This window comes from Dermacentor albipictus, chromosome 7 (assembly GCF_038994185.2).
Source record: "Dermacentor albipictus isolate Rhodes 1998 colony chromosome 7, USDA_Dalb.pri_finalv2, whole genome shotgun sequence".
In the NCBI taxonomy this organism is placed as follows: domain Eukaryota; kingdom Metazoa; phylum Arthropoda; class Arachnida; order Ixodida; family Ixodidae; genus Dermacentor; species Dermacentor albipictus.
In genome coordinates, this window is record NC_091827.1 from 60305797 (window position 1) to 60324903 (window position 19107).

Sequence of the window (19107 nt, forward strand, 5' to 3'; positions counted from 1 at the left end):
TTGTCGCCGAAACTTGTGTAATCTGATTGCATGTATGCGCGATGCGAATGGTGTAGAACTTTTTGGAAAGCATGCGGGTCCCAGTGATTACACTCTTAGGCAAAGTTACACCCTTTGACCTGCCCTTTCTGCCACACAACGATAATCGTTATCAGCCTTGATGCGTTTCCTTTCTTTAACGCTGCGAGCCCGGTACTTTCCAGTAATGAACTGCACGCGCGTTATCAGCACAGAACAGTTTACACCCTTTGGAGTGCCCCTTCTGATAACGCGCGTGCCATTCGTTACTGGAAAGTTCCGGGCTCGCAGCGTTAAAGGAAGGAAACGCATCAAGGCAGATAAGGATTATTGTTGTGTGGCAGAAGGGCAAGCCAAAGGGTGTAACTTTGCCTAAGAGTGTACTCTGGAACATTCGACGACTGATGTATAAAAGCCGACGCCCTTGACCCACTGATCAGATTTTCAACGATCGCCGACTGTATTCGCCGCTATCGTTATGCTTTAGGTGTAGCCTGTTTTTGTGGGCACAGGTTCACCGCAATAAAAGCTAGTTTTGTCTTTCGCAGTATTGCTACTGTGTTCTTTAACGTCACTACCACGTGACAACATATAGCTTGGCGTTCGCATAAACGAAGGAAAGACTCATTCGAGCACCCGCCAAGATTAGCTGAATATGGGAAGCGGAATGCAGCAATAATGAAACATACAGCACTTTGGGGGCACAATACATATGAGGTGGTGCGTAGCATTCGGGAAGGAGTAATGGTACCAGCGCGAGCGTTCGCAAATATCATTCTGTGCCTAAAATCAGGTAACTTATCTGGGTGAAAGTTCATCGAAGATTGGTTGGCCAGTTTGCTTTGGGAACACACGGCGAAATCACAAATGAGGCAGTGTAGGGTGACATGGGTTGGGCCTGTTCTGAAGTTAGAGGATCACCGAGCAAAATTAGTTTTGAAGAAAAAATCCGGGACATGCATCAAAATAAATGGGCGGCTAAAGTGCTCAAGCATCTGTAACTGAAAAGCATTGACACAAAATGGAGGAAGAGGTTAAGAAAGTTTGCAGCAAAGTACAGGGCCAATGAAAGAGTAAGTAGAGACCGAGCAATCCTCTAAAAGAAAGCGAGAGAAACAGTGATAGCGAAGTGGATGTGCGGAATGTAAGGAAAAAAGACCGTGGATATTTACAGAAATGGGTAGAAAGAAATAAGAAAGGTAAATCTGTACACAAAGGGCAGTGCCTTGGAATTGAAGGTGGAACTGGTTGCCTAAGGACGTAAACATACCGGAGGAAATATTCCCAACAAGAAGAGGCATGTGTATGCGGGAGTGAAAATAGGGAGACAACAGAGCCCATCCTAATGGTATACGAACGAATCCACACTGTGAGGCACGTTGCTAACGCACACCTTCGAAAAGCGCTTGGATTAAAAGTCGACGGAAGTATCATCTCGTCAGCAGTAGAAACAAGCAAGAAAGCTTTATAGTATTGGTGAAAAAAAAAGCAGGAAAGAAATTGATACGACCGGATCGCTTATAGGGATTCGTAGCAGTACACGGCCGATAGAGAAGTCTTGAGGAAGGGAAGATAGCTTAAGGAGATGTACACAAAAATGCTAGGATGAAAACCACGGGTAGCATACCTGATTACCTCAAGAATGCAGGCTAGCTGACACTTTACCAAAGCGTCGTTTCAAAGGCCAAAAGGGATGCCAAGAAACCATTATATTTATTATTACCATCATCGATTCCCGAGAGGAGAGTCCCGCTCCGATAAACACCTCTTCCATAGGGAATTTTGGCGGTGGCCACATGTTTTGTCGCTTCATTTCTTCAATACTAACCGCATAATCGTCGACAGCCATCGGGAGATCGGCTCTTTCCAGTTTTCTTCTTTTTTGTCGATACAGTGTGGCACCGTTCCCTGTGGCAATTAACCTAATTACCCATGTAGTGGGCGTCAAAGACATTCATTAAAAGTGGCACACAGCTAGTGGCACTTACAAAGAGGTCATTGAAAAGACCAGCAAAGATCCTGTGGCTTCATGCATGGGGTGAAAGCGATTTATTCAAAACTGTACCTACCCATGCCATATACCCAGTCCCTGCATCCCCAGTGGCCCATGTAGCTGTCGAAGAGGTTCGTTGAAGAGCGGAACATCGGCAGACTGCTGCATACCTAGTGAACCAAGTTGGACCGACGGTTGGTTTTGAATCATGTTCCTTGAGCGCAGCAGCCCCGACGCGCTATCTATTACACCATGGAGTATGCAGAGGCCGAGGTTTAGGGGAAAGTGGTTGAAGTGGCAGGTAGTTAGATCTACAGTTAGCCCCCAAAAGGTTTTGAAGTGCAAGAATAACGCCAATTGCATTAGAGTGTTCTTATCAGCTTCTTCCTGTCAGGATCCACCCGGGTTCGTGAACAAGGGAGGGCTCGAGGCACCCTCCATTAGCCGGACGCTCCGCAGCGTGGCGGTGCTGAACGACCGACCACCGAGCAGCTGCGCTCGTCGGTGTTTATTGCAATGCGGTGACCAATGTTGCCTGCCGAGCTTGGCAGGCCACAAAACCTGCCGGCGAACGAACATTATGCCTGAGGGGGTCTGACATGCTTGCTACACCCCCTTACCCCCAGTTTGTTAAATAAAAGAAACAAACGTTCATGTTAACAACAGAAGGCTCTGCCACCGTCCCAGCCAAGTCGACGGTGCCTGCTACCCAGGCGAGTAACGGTCCGGCGGCCTCCGCCGTTGCGTACTCCGCCTGGGCATCGGTGTTGATGGGTTGGGTGGGGCAACGCCGGGTGCTGCCTGAGGCAGCCTCGCTCCATCCGGAGCGCCCATAGTGGTCGGCCTTGTGAGTGGTGCCGGGCTCGACACCGGCCCAACGGGTGCCGCGCGACTGGCAATGGTTGCCGCCCCGAGGTGGGTGGTGCTCAGCTGGAAGCGACTGGTGCTGCCGCTAGTCCTCCTGCAGGCTGGAACTCAGAAGTGCCAGTCGAGGGTGCTGGCCAGGTCCCGAGGCGAGGCCTGACATTGTCGGCGTGTCTGTGCCACATGGCCCCATCTGGCATGCGGACTAGCAGTGATGAAGCGCTGGCAGGAGACACCACTCGTCGGGCAGACAAGGTGGGCCAGGACAGAAGTTCCTGGTGAAAACTGGAGGTCCCAACTCTGACAAAGGCCCGAGACAGCACCATTGGTCAGCAGCGAGCTTCTGCTTCAGCTGCTTCAAGAGCACCGAGGATCGGAGGTCAGGATGCAACATGTACAGGGTGCACGGCCAGTGACATCGTGGGGCGTGGTCCGGTACTGAAACAGTATCCGGGCAATCTGCGTCCCGAAATCCACAGTCTCTTTCCCCAGTCTGAAATCCCCAGTCAGTGCCTGTTCTTGAGCTTGTCCGTGATGGTTTGAACCACCCGCTCGGCTGCACCATTTGAAGCAGCGTGATACGGCGCAATCATCATCCGGTGGATACCGTTCTTCGTCAGCCAGGCCAGGTAGTCTCTGCTGGCGGAAGCAGGACCATTGTCGGACACGATGGCATCCGGCAGCCCCTGGGCGGCGAAAACCTATCGTAGCGCTGCAATGGTCGAGCCTGCTGATGAAGTGGTGACAGGTAAAACCTCTACTTACTTCGAAAAGTCCACCACCACTAGGAAGTAATGGCCCTTGAAGGGTCCCCAAAATCCACATGTAGTGGGACCAGGGTCTTTGTGGGAACGGCCATGGAGTGATTTCCACATAACGCGAGGCTTGCTGATGCTCCTGGCAGATTTGGCAGCTCTGCACCAAATGAGCGATGTCCTGGTCCAGGCGTGGCCACCAAACATGGGACCGGGCCACCATCGTGGTCTTATCTACGCCAGGATGAACCGCATACAGCAACTGCAGGACCCTGGACCGGAGACTTTGTGGGATCACCCCCCTAGAACCCCACAATAGGCAGCCCTGCTGCAAGCTCAGCTCAGCGGTCCTGTGGCTATAGGCCTGCTCCACCAATTCCTCTCCACGGGACACCACCTTGACCACTTGAGACAGGACTGGGGCCCGGCTGGTCGCTTCAGATACCGCAGATCTGAAGAGCACCTCCGGGTACGCGTGTTCCAGCATGAACACTTCAGGAGGTTCTGGAACAGCATCAGGCACGTCTGGCTGGGCCAGACGGCTCAGGGCATCAGCAGGTCCCAAGTCCTTTCCCGGACGGTAAACCAGCTGGTAACTGTAAGCTGCCGGCCTCAAGGCCCAGCGTACCACTCGAGGTCATGCCTGCACAGGAACTGCCTTGTCAGGCCCCTGACCATGACCAGGTCCATGTCCGCCTGACCCCTGACCCCTGACCAGGTACATGACCGCCTCAAAGTTCTGGCCCCACAGATACTGGTGGAAGCGTGCGACACTGAACATGTGGGCCAAACCTTCCTTGTCCAGCTTGCTGTAACGTTGCTCTGCAGCATGAAGCCGACGAGGAGCAAACGACACAGAGCGTTCCTGACAATCTTTGTCCTGGTGTGCCAGGACGGCTCCCACACCGTACGTCGACGCATCTACGGTAAGGAGAACAGGCTTAGCAGTGTCGAAGTGCACCAGCACTGGAGCCTTGGTCATTAGCTCCTTCCTGCCCTGGAAGGCCCAGTCCTGCTCCTTCTTCCAGACTCATTGCTGACCATCTCGAAGCAGAAGATGGAGCGGCTGCAGATGCTGCGACAGGTTCAGCAGAAAACTCCTGTAGAAGTTGATGAGGCCCAGGTAGCTCTTAAGCTCCTTCTTGTTCTGGAGCTTAGGTGCCTTGAGCACAGCATCAACTTTGCGGGGAGCCGGGGCTAGCCCTACCTGGGGAATGACGTGTCCCAAGCACTCAACGCTGGGGGCTAGGAAAACGCACTTTTCCAGCTTGAGCTTGAGGCCGGCGTCTTGCAGTCGTGCCAGGACATTGTGCAGGTTCTGCAGGTGGTCCCCGTCGTAGCTACCAGTAACCAGCATATCGTCCAAGTACGCCGCCACGTTCCTCATGCCCCTGAAGAGATTGTCCATTTGCCTCTGGAATATGGCTGGGGCCGAGGCCACGCGAAACGGTAAGCGCGTGTATTAAAAGAGCCCCAAAGTTGTCGCTATTGTGACATACTTCCGGGTGGCATCCTCTAGCACCAGCTGCTGGTAAGCATCGCTGAATCGAGCTTGGTATACTTCTATCCCCCGGACAATGCTGACCAGATATCTTCAATCCAGGGCAGCGGGTACTTCTCGACGGTAGCGACAGGGTTGATGGTAATCTTGAAAGCGCCGCAGATCCTGACACTGCCGTCTCGCTTGAGGACTGGTACGATGGGAGCGGCCCATTCAGATATCTTGACAGGTACCAGGATGCCCCCTCGCTGTAACGGTTGCAGCTGCTGGGTGACCCCGTCCTTCAGGGCGAACGGCAGTGGGCGAGGCTTGAAAAAACGTGGCCGGGCTCCCTCAGGTACATAGATGCCAGCTGTCATGCCGGCAAATCTGCCCACCCCTGGCTGGAAGAGGGACTTGAACTTGATCAGAAGGCTGGGAACGTCTTTCACCACATGCACGCTGGCTTCCTGGTACTCTGACACACAAACGCCCTGTGCATGAATCCAGTTTCGGCCCCGAAGCGCCGGCGACGACCCCTTCGTTAAGCAAAGGGTAAAGGTTGCCTCCCTGTCGCCAAAGCGAATGCTGACCTGTGCCTCACCCTGGACCTGGGAGAGTCGCCCGGAGTAGCTGCGCAGCATCACGCCCGAAGCCTCGACGGACACGCCGGGAAAAGTATGCGTGAAGAGTTTCCCGGCCATTACTGACACGCTGGCCCCTGTGTCTAAGTCCATGGAAATGGGGTGCCCGCAGATTTGGACGGTCAACATGTACGGCGGCTTAGACGATGGTACAAAGCCTGCGTGCCACATGTCGAAAATCGGCGGGTTCTTGGCCACGACGGGGAGCCTGGCCGCGGAAGAACTTGAGCCTGCTTCCGCACGCCCCCACCGCATACCCTTGCGACGGCTACCCTGGCCGCGGGTTTGTGTGGTACTCGGCTTAAATCAGTCTGCTGCTTCTACTGCTGCTTGCTGTTCATCCTTCCCCTTCGGCATAGACGTGCCAGGTGGCCAGGTTTCCCGCACATAAAGCATTTTGCTTGGGAGAAGTGGCACTGTTTGTGGGAGTGGCCACCACCGCAGCGACCGCAGGTACTGCCCTTTGTCGCCAACTTGTTGACCGCCGCTTCTGCCGACGGTGATCCAGTCGCACGGGAAATCTCGCCGGCGTCCTTGGCGGAAGCTTCCATTGCCAGCGCTGCCTTCACGGCGTCGTCCAGCGAGGGGTCGGGAAGCTCCAGGAGTCGCGTCTGCATGGCGGGGTTGTTTATGCCGCCGACGAAAAGGTCCCGGAGCAGTGAGTCCAGCTGGTCTCCGAAAACGCAGGCACTCGCTAACCATCGTAGCGCAGCAACAAACTGCCCGAGGGTCTCTCCTTCCCGGCGGCGCCGGTTGTTGAAGCGGAAACGCTCCATTAGTATGGACGGTCGTGGGTTTAAATGCGAGCACAGTATTGCGAGCAGCTCACCCAGTGTCTTAACGTGCAGCGTGACTGGCTTGAGAAGGTCGAGCAAGAGGCTGAAGACGCGGATCCCACAGCTCGCAAGCAAAATGTTCCGCTGTTTGGCCTTGGGTGTGTTGTTTGCCCGGAAGAACACGCGGACTTGTTCCTCGTAAATTTGCCAGGCGGACCCATCTCCCTCGAACGGCTTGAGCCTTCCGTACAGCGGGATGGCGGCAGCAACGGGGGGCGGTGTTTCGCCGTGAGCGGCGGCGTGTGACGCTCCATTGGTACTCGTCGCCAGTGTCAAGACTATCCCAACCCCGTTGCCAGTGTCACGATCCACCTGGATTCATGAACAAGGGAGGGCTCGAGGCACCCTCCGTTATCCGGACGCTCCGCAGCTTGGCGGTGCTGAACAATGACTGACAGCCAATCAGCTGTGGTCGTCGGTGTTTATTGCAGGGCGGTGACCAATGTTGCCTGCCGTGCTTGGCAGGCCACCGAGCCTGGCGGCGAACGAACACTATGACTGAGGGGGCATCACATGCTTGCTACACTTCCTTTTTATTATAGCCGCCTGAGAGTATTTCTTTGTTTTTATCACCAGGAGATGTTTATTCAAGATCTCGGGTTGAGAAAGTGCCATTCCGCCTTTTAGGTTACATTGCATGAAGGTGCAGATACTATTTGCATGCTGCATGATGATACTCACATAGCTAGTTAAAAAATTCTACAATGTAACATAAATTCCAAATTATTGAAATAATTCCTAACTAACCGGTTTCATGACATCAACACCTCAATTTACAAACGGCTTGAATTCATCGTTGTGAGAGCAGCTATTCAGGTGACTGTGCAACTGCAGAGTGCGCAAATTTAAGCCAAACCAAAATAGGATAAAACAAAAACGACCTGATGTGCTCTACAGTGGAAAACCGGCTATCGTTGCTCACATTGCATTATATGTTCAGCGAGTGACCCGAAGAATCTAGAGGTTGTTTTTCTACTACTTATCGTTTCAATTCACTGTTCGCTGTTCAACGCTGTGCCGTTCAATGTCGCACTCTCCCGCAGGAAAGACGTCGACGTTCTGGTCATAATCACCACGATCATCACCATTCCTTCAATTTATGAATGCATCACACTGCCCGTGAACGCCCACAAGAGCCCAAAAGCGTACACTCCAACTCTGGTGAGTTTCCATCGAAATCTACGTACACCCCAGAACAAAAGCTGCCAGAGCACGGATTCTGCGACAAGGATAACACATGTCACAGCCTGGTCATTCAGCCTACAACTAATGTAACGCTGCAATTTCGAAGAGACACCTCAGAGGACCCTTAATTGGCTCGCCTGGTGAAATATGTCCTCTGATTTATTAGAAAAGGGCAGGGGATTACTGGAGAAAAGGAAGGAAAATATTCCTTACTTTCATTTCCTACCCAAAACACCGCGGCGGCACTTTAATGTGACATCGCACATTTTGAAAACTAATTTCCGCAAGTGGCCTTTTTTCTTCGGGAAATGTTCTCAAAGCTCACTCCGATAAGTCTGCGCTTTTCTAATGGGCAATGTAATTTTTTTTATTTATCGAAAATCTGTTATGCAATGTCGACAGATCGCCGTTCAAATACTGCCATGGTGTCTCACCGGTTATGGCGTTGGGCTGGTCAGGACGAGGTCGTGGGCTGAGTTCGTGTCCTCGGCGGCCACAGTTCGATGTGGGCTGAACGCAAAAACGCTCGCATACCAAGCATTGAATAGATGCAACGTAGAGTTCCAGGTAGTCAAAAAAATTTATCCTGAGGCTTCCACTATGGCGAACCTAATATCGTGGTTATGGGACCCAAGTCCCCGGAGTTTATCTATATTTATTTTCTCTGTTCAAATGCTCCGACGTGACGCTGAGCGTGTCAGAGAATTGAAACCCAGCTTTCCCTCCTGCGGCTTTTCTCTCTCATCCTAACTGTGTTCGCAGTATTACTGGCGCTTATGGGTCTCCAGAAGTATGCGTGACTTCTATTACTCTACACGTATTATTGCACTGTATTACTACGCACTGGCGGATGCATGGACGATCATCGAAGCAGAAAAACACCAGCTCTGGTGTTCATATATTGATTCACAAGTGCGCTACATTTACACGAATAACGGCCTATAAAAGAGCCCGCGAATATTACGTCAGCACGTTGCCAGTTCAGCTTCAAGCTCATCTCAACCTTATCAGAGCCGCTGAAGTACTAGTACGTTTCTGTGTTTTTGTCCTAACAAGTGCCTGTTAACATTTCTTTTGTCAGATAAAATATGAGGACTGCACCAAGAGAGCGGTTGCCGTTATCCGTGTAATATATATTTTTCATTTCTTCACCTTATAAAATGAGCGTAGAACCGTCAATTTTAAAAGGAATTATAGCTAGTTCCTATATAAGAAAATGCTGAAATGAACAGTTTCCTTGCCGTAGTTAGTTCGGACTTTGGGCAGGATGAGTTTTTTGTGAAGAGCAGATCATGTGATGTTAGTGTTCGCTAGTGAAGAATACGAATTGAAAGAAAAGGGAAATCGATTGTTCCTATTTTAAAGTACCCAGATACCTACGCAACATTTAATTATGTCGAACACTCTTTTTTTTGTCCGATAAAATATGAGGACCGCAGCAAGAGAGCGTTTGCTGCTATCCATGTAATATTTTTTTTCATTTCTTCACCTTACAAATGAGCATAGAAATGAGCCTAGGTGACGGCCAGCAGTGCGAGCATACCGCCAGGACCCACGAACTCCTGGCCGACCCCTAGGCGGGGCCTTTGGCCCTTCCCACCAACTCGCAGGGCACACAACAAAGTTACTTCCTCCTCGATCCTCATTTCTTCCCAACCAGAAGTTTTTTTTTTTGAGGGGGGGGGGGGTATAGTGTTGACGTGCCAAAGCCACTTTCTGATTATGAGCCATGCCGTAGTGGAGGGCTCCGGAAATTTCGATCACCTAGGGTTCTTTAACGTGCACCTAAAGCTAAGTACACGAGTGTTTTCGCATTTCGCCCCCATCAAAATGCGGCCGCCGTGGCTGGGAATCGACCCCGTGACCTTGTGCTCAGCAGCCTAACACCATAGCCACTGAGTCACAACCAGGAGTAAACCGTTTTGTTCATTTTGTAATATCCTTAAAAAAAACCTGACGATTTCGCACAGATTAAACAGAAAAGGCTATTGATGATGATAGCTTTGCCGGCATTATTTTTTCTAGACCTGAATAAAGCCGTTCACGCTATGGGAATATTTGGTCCTGCCATTATCCGCCATCGTACCCCTTTCTACCGCCATAATGGAAAACAAGTTGTCGGTGTTTCCGGCACTCATTCAATGCAAAGGACAACTAATATAGGGGTAGCACTCTGGTTTTTCTGTTACCCACTTTTGTTCTTAATTTATAGTGGCAATCTACCTAATTTATTCGCACACTGCAATTGCCTGCCGTATGCTGACGATACCACAATATTTAATTCTGATAAAAGGATGAACTGCCCGCTCTAGTAGCTTCGTGCCGATCTTCTTATTATATTACACCGGTGTGACATAAATACACTCAAATATATTCAAGTTTAAACTAAACTCATTGTCTTCACATACATCAGAGATCTTCCTGCTTCTTCCACCTGGTTGCCAGGTACTCGATCTAGGCTAGCGATGATTGCATGTACTTGGGCGACTACATACATAAATTGTCATTGCCACATTTGAGACGTCACAGAAACGTCCAATGGTATACACAACTTCATTCGATCTCGCCCCTTTTTCTCCACGTACAATTATCTTATCATTGCATTATGCATTCATTCATTTCCATATCAACGAATCTATGATTAATTACATGCAGTACTTATATTGTGCCAATACACATTGTTCAGCAAAGAGCAATCAAAATAATAATGTTTAGCTCATGCTACACAACAGCCAAACAATTACTAAAGGCCAATGATATCATTAGACTGTTCGACATAGTTAAATGTTGTGTGTGTATTTGGTTACTTTAGAATAGGAACATTCGATTTGCCTTTTCTTTCAATCCATATTCTTCACTAGCGGACACTAACATAACATGTTCTGCTCTTCACAAAAACCTCATCTTGCTCAAAGTTTGAACTACTAGCGGCAAGGAAACTGTTCATATCAGCATGTTCTTATATAGGAACTAGTTACTATTTGTTTTAAAATTGATGGTTCTACGCTCATCTATTACATAATTCAGAAAGTTCACTTTGCACCTATCCAGCCCTACATAACATTTTTATGTATACTACATAATGTTTACATTAGCATTGTCATTGATAAATGCTGTAGTTCATTATATTATGCTTGTTGTTCGCGTATGAAATTGTTAAAACGTGCCGCTTCCTGTTCAATTTGTTCAAATTTATATATCTTGCTAATTGAGCTTCTGGTATGATTGTCTAGGTACGTGTTCTAGTATGTTTTGATAATTGCTGACACTCTAATTTGTCTTTACAGATATTTTTTACAGTAGCTGCTATAACTATGTTTACTTTTACTTTCATGTATACCACATACAGGAGGCGCCAATTCAGCCTCCGACTCCAGGACCCCCTCCTATATATTGCATTTTGTAGTAACTTTTCTATAGTAATAAAATTTATATAAATAATATTCTTTGCGCTGTGGGTGCGTCCCGTCCGACAGAACCCGCACTGAAAGAGTGAAGTGTCAGCTTAAGTTTTTAGACGGATGGCCTGCTGGCTACGCTGGGACTTTTTTTTGAACATTTATTCTGAAGAGATAATATGTGGTACATATCTCAAGCTCTGACACGTTTGAGTAGAGGTGTTGACAACTGAGGAAAATTTTCAAGCAACAAAGCTCGAATGGTTAATTATTTTCAGTTATCTCAAGAATATTATTTATTGTCCCTAACATCCCTATATCCCCATTGTCCCTACATCCCTAAAATCACGCAATGATAAAACATGCGCAGTTACATGACGCTAGTAGTTGCCCCAGTCAACCTAAATGGCAAGTTCATTTGGAAAAGGTCACTGACAGGCCGAGAAACGAAGTTTGGAAACATCCGTACAATGTTCAATGATTCAATATTGGCTAGGTTACATGCAAGCGATGCGCGCAGATTTGAGCACCACAATCAGCCTGTGTAAAACGAAATTTAGGTATTAACTTTTTGTTGTGCTTAACCTGTCACTGAGCTTGCTATCTGAGTTAACGGGGGACGTGCCAGGCCAGGCACTGGTCATATAATGTCATTCTCTTGCCGCGCTCTTTACACAAGCTGAATATTGATTGATCGATTGATTGATTGATTGATTGATTGATTGATTGATTGATTGATTGATTGATTGATTGATTGATTGATTGATTGATTGATTGATTGATTGAAGAGAACACATATGCCTCTCGAACGGAAGTTCCTCATTGTGAACTTCTCTTGAGCCAACCGTGTGAGTTCTCGTCATTATCACGCTTAAGAGGAAGCTTCAGATCGGGTCAAACTCCGATACCACCTTGTACATGTAAAACGCACAATACGAAAAATACATACAGAATACAGAATACAGAATACATGTAAAACGCAGAAGCACTTTTCGGAGATAACCCTTAGACCAATTTAATGAAAGTTACTGCATTTTAGTGAAGAAAGGTAAGTGATAGTGACTTGCGAGCGTAGTTTCGATTTAGAGCCTGAATTCTTTTACAGGATTTTTTGAAAATTTATAAATTTGAAGAAAACAGAAGCACGAAGCTTACAACATTGTAGCTGCACACTAAGAATAGATATCGCATTTCTGTATACTGAACCCATTAGAGCATCCAAAGCGGACGAATTTTGTATGTCACTTGATATATTCCGTGAATTCGTTACATAATTTACAAGGGTTTTGCGAAAGCTACATTCACATATTACTCATTTTTTTTATCCATGTGTAATATATCAATTTTATCCGCATGTGCTATTAAATGCAATGTACAAATCGTTTGTCTCGCTCAGTTAAGAGTTGTATCCAAGTTAGTTTTGTTTTCTGAGAATTTGAATTTTTTACCAATATTTAGAAATATATTGATGACATCCATAAAAAATTCGCAACCAACAGTCATGAGACGTTAACATTTTTCTTTGAAATACAATAGATCTTATCAACTTTGATGCAATGGTTGCCGAAAAACGATTTCTGCTTTTCTGTGTATTTAGATAAGAGCACCTGAACTAAAGCTTCCTCCTAACTTAGGTTGATAAAAACCGCTGCAATTGGCTACTTTTACTTAATGAGGCGTTTCTCCTACAGTAGCTATTTACATCACCGTGTATCGATCCCTAGCTCCCCTGTTAGCCTTAGCCAACCATTGGCCCCGAAACTTTAGCTTTGTCTCTCGGCCGAATTCTGTCCCTACAGAGTGCCCTCCTTGCTTTTCAAGTCGTTTTCAAACAGCACGTAACAACAGTAGGGATCGCTTTTGCAAGTGTTGATTCATCTTGCTCTAACAGAACAACGCTACCGATCTCTGCCGTAAGATATATGGTATAGTGGCGGGACCGGGATGGTATTACCGCTCAACGCTTCTGTAACTGCCCATCAGCATTCACAGGTTAGCTGAATAAGAGTACCCCCAACTCACGTACTCAACTCGCCATTATTTTAGCAGGCTATGTACTCACTCACACTCATGTGCACTCACGCACGTCACTACTCACTCTAATTCCTACACTCACGCCCGCTCATGCACACAAAGGCTCACGCGCATTCACATAATTACTTCCATTCAAATTTACCCGCTACTATTCGCACTCGTACTCATATCCATTTGCATGCTTTCACAATCACAAACGATTGACTTTACGCCTGTGAATAGAGTGTGGAGAGCGTAAGATTCAGGCGAGCTCGTGAGTAAGCTTGCCGACCTATGGTTGTCACATCCCGCTATCCCTAAAATTGCAACCTGCGCTGACGGGATTCAAACTGACCACCTTGTCATTTGTGGGGAGCGTCTTTAACGCTAAGTACAGTGATCGGTTCGTGAGCTTAGCAAGAATACAGTATATCATAACCATCGCCAGATTTCGAGTGCTTTCCTTTCCTTTTTTGCACCGCAAGACAATAGACCATATACTTGGTAAGAGCGCTCTTGGACGTTTGTTAGCGCAGGGTGAACACCGCGACAAAAGAAGGACGAAGTGCAACTCGTCGGTAGCCTGCACTACAAAGATCTAAGAACGCGTGCCAGAGTACACAAATATCCACCATTACGTCAAAAAGTGCGCTGCCTCCCGCTATTTGCAGGAGCATGCATTCCGGATGGCCAGGGAGGGCTTTGGGAGGCGTAGTCTCACCGTCGCCTTCTCATTCCAAATGGGCGTGGTCATGTACACACTGAAAAAGAATTACAGCCTCCCCATCAACGCCCTCTACGAGCCGTGCAGCTACTTCGCAATCACGGACTACTCGCAGGCAAGTGCCATTCTTGCTGTTCAACCACGCATCTTCTTCCTTTCAGCACCGGTACGTTTGGGAACCAATGGCGCTCCTCGTAGCGCGCGGCTATTGCCCAAGCGAAATCTAACATCGACCTGTCCCTTTACACTGTCATAAGGTGAAATAGACGTTGTCATGATATTGCGGTACCAGCTACTCATTGACTCCTTATTGGAAAGTATCGTATACTTGCGCGCATTCACACTTTAGCACACGAGATATTGTAGTGAAACGCGCACAGCAAAAGTTTAGAGCGCATCTCTTAGGTGCCCGTTTCTGCAGAGAGCGTCGGCGTTGGCGTCATCCGTGGTAATCGAGCGAACCAGCACGATGAAGGACAAAAAGCAAACGCGGAGCGCGGAGGGAGTTCAAGGACGGCGATAGCGTGGAGACCACGAGGAGAAAGCAGAGGGGGAGGGCGTTGCGAAAACGTGAGAAGAAAAGCATAGGGCCGCGCACGACGGCTTTTGTGGCGACAACAGCTACGAGATGGCGCCAGAGTAGCGGCGTCGTTTGCGGCGGCTAATATGAATGGCGCCGGCGCGTCACCCACGAGCTGCCTCTCGTGATTCCCTCGATTTGTGAGGCAGTCGGGCCATACTTCGCTCCATTTGCAACCACCCGCACAAGACAGATTGTCCCCGCTAGCCAATATATGACGAAATGAAAGCACGTATACAGCTGCGCTCAAATTTTGCATTAGGGAGTATCGTAACTGTAAGTGAATTTTTTTGGACCTTTCAAGGTGCTAGTTTATCCCATGACCAACAAATTCACCCTTTGGGGGACACGATTGATGCTTGCCTGGGGACAAATTGCTTTCTGTTACAGCGAAGCTATATATAGCTAGCCAATAACTCCATCCGTCCGACCATCTGTCGGTCGCTTCTACGTTGAAAACTCATCTGGCGCAACACCATGTGCCTGCGCGACAAAAAAAAAAGAAGGCGCGCGATTTGCCAACACCACATAGATAGCAAACGGCGTGCTTACTGCGATCGACGACGTCATGCTACCTGGTCCCAAATTTGTATTGACAAGGCTGGTGCGATGAAACCGGTGGCGTCAAAATCAATGTTGCCTACTCGGCAGCATCCCCTTTATATTACATGGCAGTGGGGCCAGGTAACATGATGTCATGGAATGGAATAAAAGGACCTGCTGTTATCTAGGTGATGTTAGATTAGCTCCGCCCGTAGTGACGTCGTTGCTTTCTGTCGCTGCCGAGTGCACCCACAGCAGTTTCTCTCCGGTTCCGAAATGGGTAGGTCATGCCTTAGGACTCCTTAGGACTCCTTAGGAGCGGACAGCTTTCGATCAGCAACGCCAGAAGGAGAACCGGGAACCAGCTCGTCTACGCCGTGCGGATGCTGCACCCGGGCACAACAACGGGCAAGTGCAGCCGAGCGCAAGCAGCAACTGCGTACCGAGGATCCGGTAGCCTAACAAACCGTCGTTGAATGAACAGTCGGGATTAACTCAGTGATAAACACCGAGGCTGCACGTTTCAGCTTCGCTGCTTAATTAACCATCTGTACGGAGTGCTTGGGCTGTGAGTTTTTCTGGCAACCTTTTGAAGCACATGAGTACGATTATATAGCTACGACGGACGATACGAAAAATTTACCGACGATTACGATATTCCCTAATGGGACATTTGAGCGCAGCTCCATATGTATTTCATTTCGCGATATACTGGCTGGCGCGGGCAATGTGTCACGCGGCACAATGCAAACGGAGCGAAGTGCGACGCGACTACCCCTCTCACCGCGAGATCGCAAGAGGCAGCTTGTTGGTGACGTACGGACGTGATTCACAGCAGCTGCTGCAGACAGGTCTCCGCTCAAGCAGTGCTTTGTTTCCGTGTCGACGACACGCGCTGTTCTGGCACCAGTTCGCAGCCATCGTCGCCGCATAGCCCGTCTTGTGCGGCAATGTGATTTTCTCCTCACACTTTCACCCTACCCTCCTTCTCTGCTCTCCACGTCACGGTTCTTGTGACCCCTCCTCCTCCGCTTACCTTATCTATCTCTCTGCTGTCGTTGTCTTTCATCTCCCGCTGCGCTCCGCTCTCGCTGCTGCATCCTTTAGTGTGCTCGTTCGCTCTTTTACGAGGGCCGCCCACGCTCGCTGCAGCAACGGGAGCCTAAAAATACATTTTCGTAGCAATTGCTATCAAAATCTCGTGCGAGACACGTGGGGGCGCACCAGGTCATCAGAATTCTTACGAGGTTTTCAACTGCGGGTGTAAATTAAGCTCCCTGTTGAGTGCAGCAAAATCTTACAGGCCTAACGCTAATGGTGTCAGCCGTGATAAAACCAGCCCTCCCACCCCCCAAAGGGTGCGATAATCTTTAGTGTGACTGTTACAATAAAATTATACACGAAACTACCACGTAAAATTAGTAGTTCTGGTAACGTTAAACCAAATCGGATTTATCTTTATAGGAAATTAGTTGTTGTGCTTGTTCGCCCTGTGACTTTTCAGTGTACATTGTTGATTTTAATTAAAGAGTTTTCCGCTGTAGCTTCTGCCAAGCTTGAGGACCTGTTCAAGAAAATTTATTTGCAATAGCACCTTTATGGACAGACCAGGGGAATTCTGCAGTCCCCATTGCCGCGGTGTTCCGTGTAAAGCCTTCGTGTGATTCGATTCCGGCCGTGCACCGGGTACTGTAGCTGCGATGGAAAGAGAAAGAGGTGGAGAGGGAAAGGGGAAACTTGAAAGGGAAGGAGGTGAGGCGGATGCATGCCACATCCTCCTGTGCTTAAGGGGGAAAATCGGGATCTGAGAGGTCGCTAGTAGAGGGGAGGGGAAGGAGTGCGGGGACGGTTGAGAATCTGGTACAGGCGACGCGTTGAAGCGGGAGGCATCCCGAAGAACATTTCCCTCGCCTCTGCCGCCGCTCTTCATCGCGACCGTATTGTCAAAGCGAGTGATCGCAGTCATACTTCGACATCTGCTTATGTTTGCACATTCAGGCACGTCACGATCTTGGTAACATAAATAGCAAGTGAATGTTCACTGACATTTATAGGACCAGTGGAACTATGTGCGTTGTTGCTTAAAACTTTGCTATCCCAGTCGTGTTCTGAAAAGCGGCGGAATGAGAAAACGTTCGTGTGCCGCTTATAGGGCCTAGTTCTAGGAGCCCTAAGTGGTGAAATTAATGCGGGGCATTCACTATGCTGCCCGTCATATCTAGGTTTGTGTGAGTAATCGTATTTTTCAATCAAATTGACTTTGTGATTCAATTCGTACTGGACTCGGGAATTAACTATTAAAGCTGGCGAATTATCGGTTTGATGTGCGACAGTCATTTCTTACGAATATTCTCATTCGATCAAATTTTGAAATTTCACTTTACGTGCACCTCTACTGATTCACAACCCATTGTGCAGTTTGAGGACGTAACAGCTAACAATCTTTTCTTCAGGGTCACAGTGGCTTTGTTAGTATGCTAGGAAGGTTATCTGCTAATACGTCCTATACGTCCTAATTGTTATCTCTATTTAATTTCATTCGAAGCCCTTCAAACTTCGCTCCGGAAGAGTATATAGGGGGCTTTGCAAATTCTCAGGGGACTATGCATTGCAAGGACATCAAGAAAATAGCAGTCACGGGATGGAACTGGTTGACACAGAACAAAACGTGATGGAAGCAGCTTCGAGCTGCAGTCAGTCGGGACGGGAGGACAAGGATGATTATGATAGTGACGATGGGGATGAGTTCTTACCTTGTGTGTGGCGATTTCTCCCGCTTCAATTTCGCAGGCATGCCAACCTGTCAAAGCTGAGCTCAACCTCGAGAAGTCGAACATCGGGTTCAACAATCCGTCTTCGCAGAACTTTCTCAAGAAGAACATCTTCCACACGTTCGACACAGTTTCCCAGATGCAGGATAAGGTGACTTCTGTTCACAATATTCAGAGTTACTCCGAAAGGGCGGCTTTGAAATGGTACAGGACAACATTAGGTTTAGGAATATTTGATGCTTGGACAAAAAGAAGGCGTGGTGCTACAGCGACGGAACTGCACTGTGGTGGACACAAAGTATATCATTTATGTTCATTTCTTTATAGCCCGCATTTTCGTTTGTGCGTGCGTGTAGTCGAACACCCACGTACTGCACCTGTAGAAGAACTAAGCACCACTCTTCGGTTGTGGGCTGGAAAGCAGGTGTTCCTCTCATGTCACATATTGCGGGTCTGGTAGTCTTGATGACGTCATTTAATTCAATACAACGCAGAATCATCTACTAGGTGGTCTAATGCATAAACAGATAGCGCCTCTTGATTGCCACCATTGTGTCAGCTTACGTAAATATCTCCATCATATATTAGTTATGGCATATCTCATGCTGTTTACTGAGTTTACGTCGGTGTTTTATAGCCAGGTGCTATACACCGATTCCTGCCGTGGAATTAAACCGCTTTGTTGTCATCCGCCACTTACAACTGGTACACCGCGGTGACATTCAATGACGAAGTCCCATTTAGGCAAAATGCCATTTACACCGACTCACGAGGCTATATACCGATCATGGACAAGCACAACTATGACGATCACAGACAAATTCAGTTTAGTTGTAGTTGTCCTCAATAACCCAACAAGGGAAAGAAAGATGAATCGACAGAAAAAAAAACGAAATAAGGAAAAAAAGCTTACAATGTTTGAGAACAAATGCACATAAACTCCTATCTTGGTGCTTGTAATCTATAGGAAGAAAGAAAACCAAATGTGCCCACTGTCTCGCCCTGCTTGTCAGGCGATGCTCATCATGGAGATGCCAGGCAGGCGAGCCAACTTCAGCTGGTTCCTCATCAACGTGCATCTGACGGACGTAACGCGGAGCTGCTTGCCCAAAGGACCCTTCCAGCGAGTCAAGGAATTCAAGGAGTTCTACTACAACCTGGCGCAGAAACCGGCCGGTTAGCCCGACGGGTTGTTTGCGCGCAACTCTGCTGGGAAGCCAGAAACTGCTTCATTTTTTTTTCCTAAGGAGAGTTTCTTAACCACGTCAGCCGATGCTTTTTGAAATAAATTATACCATGTGTT

The 19107-nt window shown here is 48.2% G+C and overlaps 1 protein-coding gene across 1 annotated transcript in view; it reads left to right on the top strand.

Moving 5' to 3' along the window:
• The window catches only part of LOC139048001 (uncharacterized), a 58679-nt gene extending 39572 nt beyond the window's left edge, over positions 1–19107 (top strand). The window contains exons 10-13 of the mRNA XM_070522286.1: positions 7634–7751; positions 13858–14025; positions 17824–17955; positions 18818–19107. Coding sequence (XP_070378387.1) covers positions 7634–7751; positions 13858–14025; positions 17824–17955; positions 18818–18985 — 586 coding nt within the window. The 3' untranslated portion in view covers positions 18986–19107. The remainder of the gene's footprint in view (positions 1–7633; positions 7752–13857; positions 14026–17823; positions 17956–18817) is intronic.